The 14,521-nt window shown below is 51.1% G+C and overlaps 1 protein-coding gene across 1 annotated transcript; it reads left to right on the top strand.

Moving 5' to 3' along the window:
• The first annotated feature begins 3,640 nt into the window (after window positions 1-3,640).
• CES4A (carboxylesterase 4A) lies at window positions 3,641-13,508 on the top strand. The gene is given in 15 exon segments (XM_029924234.1): window positions 3,641-3,646; window positions 3,891-4,144; window positions 6,579-6,721; window positions 6,798-6,833; window positions 6,836-6,877; window positions 6,880-6,919; window positions 7,238-7,268; window positions 7,270-7,392; window positions 9,091-9,195; window positions 9,266-9,370; window positions 9,515-9,553; window positions 10,074-10,193; window positions 10,196-10,219; window positions 10,730-10,810; window positions 13,164-13,508. Coding segments are annotated over 15 exon segments (1,494 nt in total).
• Window positions 13,509-14,521: the final 1,013 nt, after the last annotated feature.

Below are 14,521 nucleotides of genomic sequence, written 5' to 3'. Positions count from 1 at the left end.
ACAGGGCTCTGTACTCCTAATGAAGTGGCCATACATAGCCCACAGGGGAGGCTGGCAGAGGGAGGTAATGAGAAGGTGAATGTGGTCCAGAAAGAGGCACATGGTCCAGATCAGATGGAGCTACTGGTAGTCCCTACTTCCTTGATTTTGCCTTCCCTGTCCTCCCATCCCTGCTCTCTTGAACCCCACACTGATGGTGAACTCTCCACTAATGTTGTTAAAGAAAATATATAAAATACAGAAAAATTAAAGAAAAAAAAATCAAGATCGTTAATGACCCTGCAACTCAGAAGCAACCGGTGACACTATTTTGACATTAATCCTTCCTGTTTCTTTAGACAGCTTTGGAGTGCACTCTCCATGGCTAATCTGGTCATATTCAATATACAATTTCAAATTCTTCCCTTTCTAAGTTATTAAACCACAGCCTTTTCCCAAGTACTGATGATAACAGCTGGCATATTGGGTTTCCCCTGTTTTAAGTAATTTCCCTGTTTTAGCCCATTTAACCCTCATTGCAATTGTACGAGTTAGGTACTGTTATTATGCTAATTTTACAGATGGAGTAAGGAGGTTCAGAAAAGGTAAGTGACTTTCCCAAGGTCACACAGCTCATGATGGACAGCGCTGGGACTCAAATCCAGCAGCCTCGCTCAGAACCACCACGCTAAGCCATCTGCCGCTATTCAGTCGTACAGAACATGTCATTCCTGACATGTGTAGCACATGTTATATAATGTAGATGCAACATCCCTTATGCACCCATCCCTTCTGGTCATGTTGGGGTGAGACTGTTATCAACAAGGCTATAAGACACCCATCACACAAACAATTTTTTGTGTGTTTTGGATGGTCTCCCAGAACAAATTTCTCAGTCAGAGGATGAGGTGGTTTTAAGTTTCTTGCTCCATGTTGTTCAATGCTAGGAAAGTCTGTCAGTAACAGGCCTGCTGCCAGAGCATGAAGGCACCTACTTTGCCAACAGTAAGCTTGTAACAGGGAGGGAACTTTGTTGTGTTAACCAAGACCCCATGATGCAGTAGACATGGAAGTCCCTAAGCCACAGCAGCACATGAGAATTTTAGACCACAGAAAATGGTCTGAGAACAATTTCTGCACTTCCTAGGCCCCTTGGCCATTCAAGGCTTGAAAAAGAGAGTTTGGGGGCACCTGGGTGGCTCAGTCAGTTAAGCATCTGACTCCTGAATTTGGTACAGATCATGATCCCAGGGTCATGGAATCGAACCCCATACCAGGGTCCATGCTGAGCATGGAGACTGCTTGGGATTCTCTCTCTCTCCCTCTCTCTCTCTCTCTCTCTCTCTCTCTCTCTCTCTCTCTCAAAAAATAAAAATAAATCTTTAAAAAAAGTTTGGAGGTAGGGGGGTTAAGAGAGGGATTTTCTCTGGAGAGAGCTGTGAATCCTCATCCCGCTTCCTTCCCCTCAAGCTATGGGGCTCCTTTTCGGCAGACCATGGGGGAGGGAGAGAGGTACTCCCCACCATGGGGGAAGCTCAGCCAGCTGGAGCCTGACTCCACCGGCTTGTGACCACAGTGGGTAGGCAGAGGGGCTGCAATGGGAAGGGCCGTGCCCCTCCCGGAGCGGGGCAAGGGATGTCAAAGGGTTGCCCACATAGACCTTGCAGGACTGGAGGTCACCTCTGGCCTGTCTGAGACCTCTTTCTTAGAGGGGCATAGATCCTGGGAAGAAATGCTGGGCAGAAAATGCCACACTCCTGGAGACTGAGGAAGGATCACAGGATAGGAACTGTGGGAGAGGTATCCCAAGGAAGGGACATTTCTGAAGAACCCACAAAACTGGCATGAAGGAAGGAATAAGCCTTAACCATCTGCCAGGCCTGCGGGGGCCATGGGTCTAGGAAGAATGGCACCATTCTCCTACCTTTCCCTCTCTACTTATTCCACCCTGCTGAGCAGAGGCATCACAGAAGCCCATCAGACCCCTGTTCTCAAAAGACATCAGGCTTTGATGGGAGATTGGGAAGGGAACAGTCTAACTCTGAATTAAGATGGAACTCCATCTTCCTCCTGCCCTCTGCCACCCCCCCCCCTCCACAGTCTGGGCCCAGGTGCTTCCAGATCTTGCTGCCCCAACAGAACCTTGAACCTGTGAGGGCAGCGACCATGCAGGAACGGCTCTCCCGGGGGCTTTCGATTCCTGGCACAGAGCCTGCCACTTCGTGATGGTCCTGGCTGAGAGAGCCAGGATGTGCGAGGAAGAGCGGAGCATTGCCTGTAATGCTGGGCAAAGCAGAGGGAAGGAGGAAGGCCTGAGGCCCTTAAATCCACAGCGAAGACACCGGGGGACTGAGGGGCAAAGTGACCAGGTGCTCTGCTGCAGTCTTAACACCTACTGTGCGCTCAGAGCTTGACTCACTGCAGCTGTAAGCCCATTGCGCAGATGAGCACACCGGGCAGAGATTGCAGACTGGTCAGTTGTTGGAAAAGCCAAGACTATCTAACATTTACTCTCTACATGTTTTAGGAAGATGAGGTGAGATAGTCCATGTAAAGTGTTTGGCACAGTGCTAGGCTGTAATAAAGGATTAGTAAATTATAGTTGTGGGCTAGTCTATCATGAGCGGACCCAGGCTTCAGGGCAAATCCAGGTATTGTGACAGACCTCCACCTCCTTGCTCTGTTCTATGAGACATCAGACTGGTCACTGCTACTGTCTGGGTCCTTAGCCCTCCCCCAGCTCTCCTCAGGGCCAGTGAGGAGCTCCTGTGAGAGGACCACGTAAAGGCTTTGTAAACTGCAAAGAACTGCAGACATAGATGGCCCTTTGCCTGCACTGGTCCGCCTACATGCTTACAGGCCACGACTGTAGCCACTCCTTTGTGCACAGATACTGCTTTTGGCAGACCTGCAGAGACTTGGGAATGTGGGCAGAGTGGTACTTTGGGCCACCTCCAGCTAGAGGTGCAAGGGTGTGCTCTCTCACACCAATTCCAAACGCCATGCCAAAAACCAGATACATCGATATCTCAGGGAGATATTTGTAAATCTACTTTCCCAATGCAACCCTGAGATTCTCATTCAGAGGGCAGATCTATCAATCTATATTTTAACAATGATTTCCCCAGATGATTCTGATGCACAGCCAAGTTCAGTAACACTTGGACCAAATTTGTTTTCTGTCATTTACAGAATGAGCTCCAGGGGAGCAGGGTACAGAACAATTCAGTTTTGATAAGAGAGCAAGGGTGCTTCAGGAAAGGGCAACAGATATGAGGCCCGAGCAATGCTTGGCAATAGGAGAGGGGCAAGATGAGAGCCTAGAAGAGGAAGAAGTGCCCATAGACAGACGTTAAATTCAAGTTGGTCTGGTTTGTATATAGCCCAAGAGCTGGTTAAGGTGTAGGTATACATCTAATTATCTGTGTGCCTGTGTGTAATATATGAATATATGCTAATATGGATACATTGTAACCTTTATATAACTGTACTTACACGCATATGGGTGTGCACTTAACTTTTGTATGTCTACATGTCTTGTAAATAAGCTGTGTTCATATATACCTATGTATGTATAAATTTGTATGTACTTGTGAGTATTAATCTGAGTATATGTGTCAGTGAGAATGTCAATAACGTGTGTGACTTTCCTCCCAGAAGTATGCAGGTAAATGTCCGCAACAAGATAGAGATGTTGGAATACCAATATCAAACAAGCAGAAATCAAAAGAAATGACAAGTTTATTTAAGTGACAAAAATAATTCATATAATGGACACAAACCTTTATGCACCTACCAACATAGTGTTGATACCTTAAATAATGAGAGAGAAAAATACTGAGTGAAACACAGAAAAGGTGGGCAAACACACAATTGTGAAAAGCTTCAAGCTGCAACCGGTGCCATGACAGACGGGCCAGAGTCCTTTCAGTGGCCAGAGTGACCCTTCTCCTCTCTTCCTCGGTGCCTGGCACACCAAGGAACCTCTAGTGATTACCAAATATGGGATCCTCCAAGAAAAACAGATGCACATGGGGAAGACACCCATCAATGTCTTCCTAGGAGTCCCCTTCTCCAGACCTCCTGTGGATGCCTGCAGGTTTGCTGCCCCAGAACCCCCAGAGCCCTGGAAAGGAATCAGAAATGCCACCAACTATGCCTCTGTGTAAGAGCCAAAGGACTGTTGGCTGGGAGGTGGGCAGACCCTAAGGAGGGCGGTGGACCTATGCCTGCCTCTGGGCCAGAATTTGAACAACTCACTAAAAAGAGTGCACTATGTGACCATAAGCAGGCTGGGGACCATTCTGGGCCTGTTTCCAAACTTATATAATGAAGTAATTGGCCCAGGTGATGTTTATGGCACTGATAATGCTGTTCTTGGCTCTCTTATGGGAAAGCTCCAGACAAGGAGGAGGAGGAGGTGCTCACTGATGTGCCCCCAGGATATTCTGGGAAGCTAAAGTTTTCCTAAAAGTGTGTGAGGAGCAGTACTCACACACACACACCATACCCGGTAAACCCTGAGTTCTTCCCTCTCACTTGGGGCCTGAGCCCCAGAGCAAGCCACATGGAACCGCCAGCCCTTCCCTGAAGAAGGAGCTCCAAGATAGGAAATCACAGGCTCAGTTTCAGTTTTAATGTCCCAGAATTTTTCTTTTTCAGAGAGACAGAGAGCGTGCGCGCACATATGAGTGCATAAACAGAGGAGGGACAGAGGGAGAGAGAGAATCTTAAGCAGGCTCCACATCCAGCCCAGAGTCCAATGTAGGGCTCAATCCCACGACCCTGAAATCATGACCTGAACCCAACCAAATGAGTCACCCAAGCACCCCAAAATCCCAGAATCTTAACGCAACCTCTAGCAGAGCTCAAATCCTGAGTCACATGAGCATGTTGTGATAATGACTGCCCTTTGAAACACTGGGCTTGGCAATTTACCCAGAACAAGTGTATTTATTACTTACTCAGATCATTGAGTAATCCACTGACCAGAATATTCTGTGGCAATCATTAACGATCAGTTGGATAAAGTACTGGTTTTAGAAAAAGGTTTACTAGGAGAGCCTGGGTGTCAGTTGATATTTAAAAACTAAAACCACAACCCAGGGTGTCTGTTGAGAACAGGGTATCCACTGTTAGAACATGAATGGCTGTTAGCAGAACATTGGGGTGTTAATGTTAGAATACTGACCACCATTGAGAGAAACCAAGACATTCTGAAACTTCTGTGATTGTTATTTGGAATCCCATGGATCAGGTGAGGGAACATGGGATGATCATTGTTAGAGCCCCAAGGATCAGAGGTTTAGAGATTGGAGTGCCCATTGCATAGAATCCTGGGTGTCAGTTGTTGGAACCTTGGCCATGAGCTGTCAGACATTAGCTGTTTTGAACACAGCATGGCAGGTAAAAGAATTTGTGGATGGTTTAGAACAGACTGTGGGGTGGTAGTTAAGGGGAGAAGAAGACTAGTGACCAGTTTGGATAATGAGTAGCTTGGGGCCATAGCAGCAAGGGAACAAGTGGAGAAAGGAGTAGAATAGACACACTTTCCTGCAGCCAGTCAGATGGGCCCAACCCCAACTACTGGAAATAGCCACCCTCCAGGCTGGTCCAAGCAGGGAGAAAAGGTGAGGTGGCCCAACAGCCCAAGCTCCACAAGTACACCAAATGTTCACATGGTAGAAGGCACTGGACTGGGTGCTAGGACTCGAACAAATCCACATCCATCCCTGCCCCTGGGGGAGTGCATGGTTGCTTGGGGAGAAAAACAACCAAGCCAATGGAAACAACCCTAACCCAGTACTATAGTCAGTGTGGATAGCGCTTTGGGAAGCACAAAGGGGAAGTGCCCAGCAGAGGGCACCACTTGAGCTGAGCCTTAATCATAAGCAGGAGTTTGTCAGGCAGAGAAAGCCTAAGGCAGAGAAACAGAAGCAAAGGGGCTTAGAGGTGGGAGGCAAAGAAGAGTCCCTGGGTATCTGGAGCAACGGGTCCCAGGAAGACTAGATGGAGCGGGCCTGCATCAGTATAGGTGAATCTGGACTTTATCCTGAGCGCAGGGGGGCCCAGGAAGGTTTTAAGGAGGGAAGTGAAATAGGTTTTTGTTTTCTGTCAGTCCCTCTCTGGTCAGGGTGTGGAGAATGAGTTGGAAGTGATGTAAAGAGGCTGGGGCAGTGTCCTGGCCAGAGGTGGTAATGGCCTGTACAGGGCAGCAGCTCTGGGATGAAGAAGGAGGCCTATTTAAGAGCTATTTGGGAAGCAGAACAGAGACTGAAGGGCGGGGCCTGAAAGCTCAGGACACCCAGGTTTCTGGCTTGACAGCACTAACAGGTTCTCCAACAGGAGCAGGGAACCTCTCCCCAGGCAGACTCCTGGGGCCAAGGGCAAGGCAGAGGGGTGGATGCCTCCCCATTCCTGGACCCTAACGCTAATGGAGGCTATTCGGACACAGGCAGACACACACAGACACACAGATACACAGGCACACATGCGCACGCACATCCTAAATTTTGCTTTTGGTTCTATTCCCTCAAATGTGGAACCTGGGTTTGCAACCATTCTCCCGTCTTTGGCCCAAACTCACATCGTGACCACAGGTGCCTTCAGGAGTCCTGGGGACAGATCACCTCCAAGTACTTCAACACGCGACAATACAAGTGGCTGCGCTTAGGCGAGGACAGTGTGTACCTGAATGTGTACGCGCCAGTGCGCTCGCGCGGGGACGCTCCGCTGCCGGTGAGTGTTCATCTTCATCTACACGCCATTCCACTCAGGCACCCACCGCCCAGCTCTGGCCTCGGCTTTCCACGTCCAAGTGATGGTCTGGTTCCCAGGAGGTGCCTTCCTCGTGGGCTCGCTTCCACGTACGATGGCTCGAAGCTGGCCGCCCGCGAGAAGTGGTGCGCAGCACCAGGCTCTGCATCCCGGGTTTCCTGAGGTGGGCGGGGAACCAGGAACCCGGCTTCTTAGGGACTAGGACTCAGCGCCTAAGATACCGCGACCGGGTGGAAGGATAGGGGAGGGGGTGTGTGGGTGTGGCTACAAGAGTCGTGCGCGCAGGGGCGGGGCCTAATTTCGGCTGGAAGGGGCGGACACTCCCAAGAGCTGCCAGGGAGGGAGATCTAACACTAGGGAAAGAGATGTGGTCTCAAGACCAGGTGCCTGAGGGACCAGGCGGGGTGAGGTGGGTCCATGCAGAACTAGGCAGGAGCCCTAAGCAGCCTCCAGACCCTGATTACAAGCCCTGCGCGCCCAGCACGGGCGACAGCCAGGCCCGCGGGAACTGGGGCGCTGCTGGAACAGGTGGTGGCTCTGCACTGGGTACAAGAGAACATCGCAGCCTTCAGCGGAGACCTAGGCTACGTGACCCTATTTGGCCAGTCTTCGGGGGCCATGTGAGTCTCAGGACTGGTGAGTGCAGCGCCGGGTCAGATCCAGCACAAACGCAGGTCCTCGCATTCCAATGAGTACATTCTCCTCTGCACAGACACCTGTGCAGATTTGCGTGTACAGGAATATGCTGGTGCACAGACATGTCTTACACTGCAGAGGGTACCACTCCATCCAGGGATAGCATTGATGAGAAAACCAAGCCAGCAGAGAGGGCAGTGCTGAGAGCAGGGATACTCAGCCAATCCGTGGTAGGCCAGAAAGATCACCCAGCACCTCCTGCCTCCCTCCCTACCCACAGAGCTCTATCCCGTGAACAGAATGCACCATCTGCCCTATGGGCAAGGCTGGGGCCACAGACCCGGCGTAGGAGTCAGGGGCCTGGGTCAGAGCCTGGGGTGACCACTGACCTGGAGTGTGCCTGGAGTGTAGGTGTAAGGTCAGGTACCCTCTGCAGAACACGTTTGGGAGGTGAGCTGGGACCACATCATACAGAATTTTACCCACCACAGTAATAATACTCAAATGCTCAAGAACTTTCTGTGTGTCAAACACTCTTCCAAGCACTGTATGTATATTCATCCAATTCCCTCAACAACCCAGAAATAGAAGTGTCCTCTTTCTACAGTCCTACCAAAAGAGAAAATTTCTCCATTCTGAAGATGGATAAATTGAGGTCCAGAAAAGTTAAGCAGCTTTACTCAAAATATACTGGAGAGCAGGGAAAGATTTGAAGCAGAGAAGTGACAGACACAGCCAGTTGTGCATTTAGAGATATGGCTTGGTGCGCTGGAACTGAGTTAGAATGAAGCAGGAGGTGGGCACCTGGGTGGCTCAGTCAGTTAAGCGTCTAGCTTCAGCTCAGGTCCTGATCTCCTGGTATGTGGGTTCGAGCCCCGTGTCGGGCTCTGTGCTGACTGCTAGCTCAGAGCCTGGAGCCTGTCTTCAGATTCTGTGTCTCCCTATCTCTGACCCTCCCCTGCTCGTGCTGTCTCTATCTCTCAAAAATAATAAATAAATAAATAAATAAATAAATAAATAAATAAGAAGCAGGAGGAGAGGCCTGGAGGCCATCTGGGAGTGAAGAAGAGAGAATATCTTACAGGAGAGGATGAGGCTTGCCTCTGAAACAGAAGCAGGAAGATTAGAAAGTAGAAGGTAGCTGCAGAGGGATGTAGGTGGATAGGACTGGAGCAGCCGTGTGGAAGGGTGAGCAGAGGTGATAGGAAAGGCCCAGGGGCAGGATAGATGGTGTAGGGTGAGGGACGCCACTCACATAGGAACAAGCTGGAACAAGTTTAGGGCACATGAAGTCTGAAGTGCCCAAGAGACAAGATGAGGGGTCCCAGTTAAAGTTACTCTCCCAACTTGAGCAGCAAAGAAAGGTAGGAACTGCCAATACAGGTTAAAGGGGCCATGGGAACTAGAGGGCCCCCTGTCCCCAATTTCTAGTCCAAAAGCATAGAGAGGCTCTTTCCTATACCAGCAGAACCCTTCCCAAAAGCTCAGATCCCCTCGGGAACTGCTGGGGGCGCCCTGCAGGGGCCAGGATTTGGGGGCCCATAGGCATGAAGGTACTGACTCTAGGTCTAGGGCTCCAACCCATGATTCCTGACTCCTTCCCAGCTGCCTGCACTCTTTGGTCCCCAGCCCTGGCCAGACAGGCGCCCAAAACTGCCCAAGTGACTCTCATGGGTACTACACTCCCCACCCCTGCAGATGATGTCACCCCCAGCCTGCAGTCTCTTCCATCAGGCCATTTCCCAGAGTGACACTGCAGCACTCAGAGCCTTCATCACTGCTGACTCATTGAAGGTGGCCAAGGTGAGTATCTCTTCTCCCCTAGGGCTCAGCAAGGAGGGGCAGGGTGGACCTGAACACCTCTTCTCCACAGATAGTTACCCGCCTGGAAGGCTTCACCTACAACAGTACACAGACTCTGTTAGCCGGACTGAAGACATGATCAGGGGCTGAGGTGATGCATGTATCCAAGAAGATGGTAGGTAAAACCTCCTTCTAGCTCCTTCACCTGACCACCTACAAGACATCCACCTGACCTGATACCCAGCTGCTCTAGGGACCCTGTCTCAGGAACACAGCGGGGAGATTTTCTTTAATTCTAGTCCTCTCCTTTCCCCTACAGGGATTCTTCTACCTGAACTCCCAGAAAGACCCTCAGGAGGTGAGCAGACCCTGTTCTGTAATTCGAGTATTTATTGAACACCTCCTATATGCCAGGCACTCAGGATACTCAGTGAACTGTTCAGGCCAAGATTCCTTCCCTAGTAGGACTGATGTTCCTTCCAATGGAGAGAGGCAGTAATCACTATAAATAAAGAACTCATACCTCTTTAGAATGAAAGTGAATAGTGAAAAATGAAACAGAGTAAGGAGGTTAGAAGGCATGGACTCTTAAATAGGAGGGACAAAGAAAGCTTCATTTGGAAGGTGACATTCAACAAGATTTTTAAGAGGTGAAGGAGTACGTAATGTAGATACCTGGGGGTGAGCATCCCAAATCTAAGTAGCCTAGTCCTCTCTCACACCTGCCCTCTAAGGGATCACTGGACCCCAGCTTTTCCCAAAGGGCCTATGGCTAAAGAAGTCTCTGGATGGGGACCGGCTGAGCTGGGCACCCTAGATTGCAGGGATCCCAGGAGGATTTGTGGGAGGGCTGGTTGGAAATACCCCTTGCCTTGTAGATTGTGTGGTTCATGAGCCTGGTGGTGGATGGTGTGGTGCTCCCAGATGACCGAGTGGTGCTCCTGAGCAGGGGGCAAGTTGCACCTGTGGCCCATCTTCTGGGTGTCAACAGCCTGGAATTGAGTTCAGTTGGCTGTTACCTTTTGTAAGTGAATAGGAGGGGTGCCGGCCCCAGTGGGAGTAGCAGAGGATTCCTCTTGGGTAGTGCCGTGTATGAGATCAGATCCCATTGGCTCTTCTAGAGATGTCCAAGTGCTTGAGTACATCCTGCAATCACTGAGCAGTAACGGCTGGCCAGAAATGATGAGAGGAAAAGAGGTATGGCCTCTTGGAGGTTTGGGGACCCCATATCTTCAGATCATAGTTTGGATGGATCATCGTATCCATTGTTTAGCCTCCAGGAAGCTGCAAATCCTGGGGGACCCCCCCCTTGCTCCTGAGTAAGGATAGATGCCTCCAGTCCCCATTTCAGCTCTGACCTGGGTGGTAGTCATGGACAGGTTGAGAGCAAGAGGGCAGGAAATAGTCCTGGACTGTGTGCTCTGAGAACTCACCATTTAAATGGGTGAGAGCCTTGAAGTCTGGTGTAACTCTGGCTGGAATCCCTCCTGATGTTTGGGCCTGACTCACACCTGGGTCCTTATCTTGTGGGCAGATCATGAAGTTCTTACTAAACCAGTTCATAATGAGAAAAAGAATAATTACCAAGCTGCTCTGGAGAACCAGCACCCTGTTGGTGAGGGGCCATGCCATTAAGGGTGCTCAGTTTGGTAGGACAAGGCCAGCTCCCCCTTTGATGGGGCTTGGAGTTTGGTATGGGATCAGATGGCTGCTGGTGGGCAGGCCCTTGCCGCCCCCTCCACTGGCCTCAGAGTCATGGCCCACTGTTCTCATGGAATCTAAACACAGGGGTAAGAATCAGCAAAGGAGACCTTCCCAGAAGCTCCCCTCTCGTCCCCCATCTCCTAGACCAAAATCTCCTGAGAGTGCTGAGTCTAAGTCACTGGTGTGCCCATCTCTGGCATCAGAAGAAGGGTGCGTTGCTGCCCGTACCTTGTTGGGCCCAGCCTGCTGTGCTACATTCAGGTAAGTGGGGCTGTGGCAAAGTTGCCTGGATTGAAAAACACCTGGCTTTTTTATTTATTATCTCAGAAGGCCCTTAGGACATCCATACTCCATCCTCTCTTGTCCATCAGTGTAGGTCTTGGTGCTACATCCAGACTTCTGACTCTGGCCTCTCTTGCAACTCAACCTGGGCATACTCCAGCCTGTACCACAAGTTTTTTTTTTTTTTTTTTGGCTCAATTTAATTTGCTGTTGGTTTCTTGGTGGTGAAATATATATAATATTTACCACTCCAGCCATATTTAAACATACAGTTCAATGGCATCAAGTACATTCATGTTGTTATGTAACCATCACCACCATCCATCTCCAGAACTTTTTCCTCATCCCAAATCAAAACCCTGCATCCACTAAATAACTCCCTATTTCCTCTCATTTCCAAACCCTGGTCCCACTATTCTACTTTTTACCCTATGAATTTGACTATCCCAGGTACCTCATAGAAGTGGAGTCATACAATATTTGTCCTTTTGTGTCTGGCTTATTTCCTTTAGCAAAATGTCTTCTGAATTCATCCATGTTATAGCAAGTATTAGAATTTCATGCCTTTTTAAGACATTAATATTCCATTGTATGTACATAACATATTTTGCTTATCCACTTATCTGCTGATGGACATTTCAGTTATTTCCACCTTTTGGCTATTGTGAATAACGCTGCTATGAAGAATAGTGTAGCTAACATCCCACAGGTTTTATGTCCAAAACTAAAATGTTGATTAGACTCTATTTCTCAGGGTACCTGAGGCTCTGAGACAACTAGAAATTGCAGAGACCCGGGGAGTGAGGGGAACCCAGTTCTCCAGTATCTAAGCCCAAAAAACAAAGGGATAGTTGAAAGAGGGGGACAAAGCCCCTTTCTAGTAAAGATTTATCTTCACAACAACTCTGTCATGGATCTTATTACCCCTATTTTATAGATGAGGAAACTGAGACACAAGACATAAAAGGCCTTGCTCAAGGTCATGATCTAGTTGTGGAAGAGTGGGAATTTGATACAAGCCTGTCTCACTCACCCTGCCACTTCCATCCAGACCTGGAACAATCCCTGAGAGAGGATGGCCCCAGAAGAGGCACGTGGCAACGCCACTCTCTGGGAGCCATAGCCAGTGGAACATCCCTGCCCCCCTCCTCTAACCAAGACATAGTCAACCAAAAGGCAGTTCCATGGGACCCTGAGTGAGGAGGGCTGGGAGCTCAGCCCCCTGGAAAGTGGTCCTGGGCAACCTGTGCAGAACTCAGCAGGGATCAGGTGGGCTTGATTCAACCCAGTGCCTACAGGATACCCTGACCTGGAGATCCAAAGGTCTGACAGCAGGTCAGTCCAGGCCTGCTTCTGAGGGTCCCTCAGTTCTCTCCTCAGACTCTCTCACACTAGGGAAGGAACCTTCTCCAAAGAGCCACCTGCCCAGAGCCTGCTCCCCGTCACCCAGGTTATAATCTCCCAAATCAGAGGGAGTACAGCTGAGGAGGAGCTAGGGTTGGGTCAGGGCCCCACCAGACTACAGCAGATGCCAGGATCATAAACGACTCCCAGGGAAACCCTAGGACCTTCTCTCAGAATTGGATCCTGGAGGGATTCCAGTGGGCTGCCTGAATAGTGGACTGGCCCCCTGCCTCCCACAGTCCCTGCCTCACCCACCCTGTCCTCTCCCGGCTGGACCAGGGAGGCAGGGAGGGCTGCCTTACTGCTCTGTCTTCACCTCAGCATCCTGGCTGCAACGAAGTCTCCAAAGGGCACCCAAAGTCGTTCCTAAAGTCCCTGTCAGGGTCCACCGAGCTCCACTCCTCAGGGAGCGGTTCGCAGAACTGATTGGATCTTTGTGAAGGCCCCAGGACACTTAAATGCTTTTCCCTGGGTTTATCACTGCATGCCAGGGCCGCCAAGAGGATGAAGGTGCACGGGTGCAAAGCCAGCCCTAGAAATGGCGCGGACATGCATCTCCTGCCCTCTCCACTGCTCAGCTCCGGCTGAGCCTGCCTCCCTGCTCCGGAAGCGGCGCCCCTTCCTTCCCTCCTCGCCTGCCCCCACCCCGCGAAGCAGCAATTACCACCAAGACGGCTGAGGGCCAATTAGTGCGGGAGACGCGGCGCTTCGTGGTGCCCGTGCAGACCGCAGCCCCCGCAGCACCGCCGCCACCCTCCTCGCTCGTCAGACAGCATCAGCGGCCTTGGGAGCCCCCTGGGGACGCGCTGTCCGGCCTCCCGCCAGCGGCAGTGAAGGATCCAGTCGCCTGGCGCGTAGCCAGGGCCGGGGCGGACGCCAGAGCGTTGGGAGTTGAAACTCGCGGCCGTTGGGGGTCGGGGTGAGGGGAACCGGGCCTCCCCCCCAGTGAGGGTTCCTGCGCCCCTGACCGCCCGTGCCCAGGCGCCAGCCAGCAGTTGCTCGCAGTCGCCTGGCAGGAGGCGCAATGAGTCCGAGCGGTCCCAGTCTCAGGGAGCGGACACAAGGGCTCTGGGCATGGGTGGGTTGGCTCCAAACCCCTTGCGGTCTCATGGTCCTCCTGGCTTCGAGCTCTCCAAGGCCCCGCGTAGGCTGGCCGCCCCCAGAGCATTTTCCTGCGGGCGGCCATGGAGGCCTGTGATGGCTGGTGCCCCCGCGGCAGGGAAGTTGGCAGGAGTTTGGGTGGGCAGTGCAAGGTCACAGGCTCATCATCAATGAATGAATCATGGTCTTCCTCTCCTGGGTCCCTGCTGTGCACAAGCTGACTGACCACCTGTGGGCTCTGGGAGACCCAAGAGGGATCAATCCTGCCTTCCAGAAGCCCACAGGCTGCCAGGAGAGACGCTCCAAGGGCCTGGCCAGAACCCCAAGCTAGTAGAAGCTCTGAGGTCCAGGGAGGCATCAGGGGAAGGAAAGAGGGGCTGGAAGAAAAGCAATGAGGTCAGATGCCACCACTTTAAGGCTTCTTCTTCTCCAACTGACCGCTTTCCAGCCCAAGCTGGCCACACTGGTGCTCTGTCCTGAAGGACAAGGTAACCTATGCCCAAAACACACTACATGAGGCTGAAGTTTCTAGAAGAGAAGCAGCAGTTGGGGGAGGGCTCAGGAAGAAGTTTCACAAATGGGGTTGACCAAAGAGGTCTACGACACAATTCTTCTCTTTCCCCCATCAGTGCCACAGGGGCTGGATTAGAGGTGCTGAGGCCCCCAACCAGTGCTGAGTGCAGTGGCATGGGTTTCAGAGTGGCCTTTATTGTGTCCTCTGCCTCCACCCCTCTCATGTCTGGCCTTGGTAGGAAGGGGCTGGAGACCTGCTGTGTGCCCTGAAGGGCCAGATTTCCTGTGAAGGAGAGAACATCACTCTTCTAAGGGAGTCAAA

The sequence above is a fragment of the Suricata suricatta genome, chromosome 16 (genome assembly GCF_006229205.1).
Source record: "Suricata suricatta isolate VVHF042 chromosome 16, meerkat_22Aug2017_6uvM2_HiC, whole genome shotgun sequence".
NCBI lineage: Eukaryota > Metazoa > Chordata > Mammalia > Carnivora > Herpestidae > Suricata > Suricata suricatta.
Note: the sequence above shows the minus strand (reverse complement) of the source record. Positions and strands in the feature narration are given on the sequence as shown.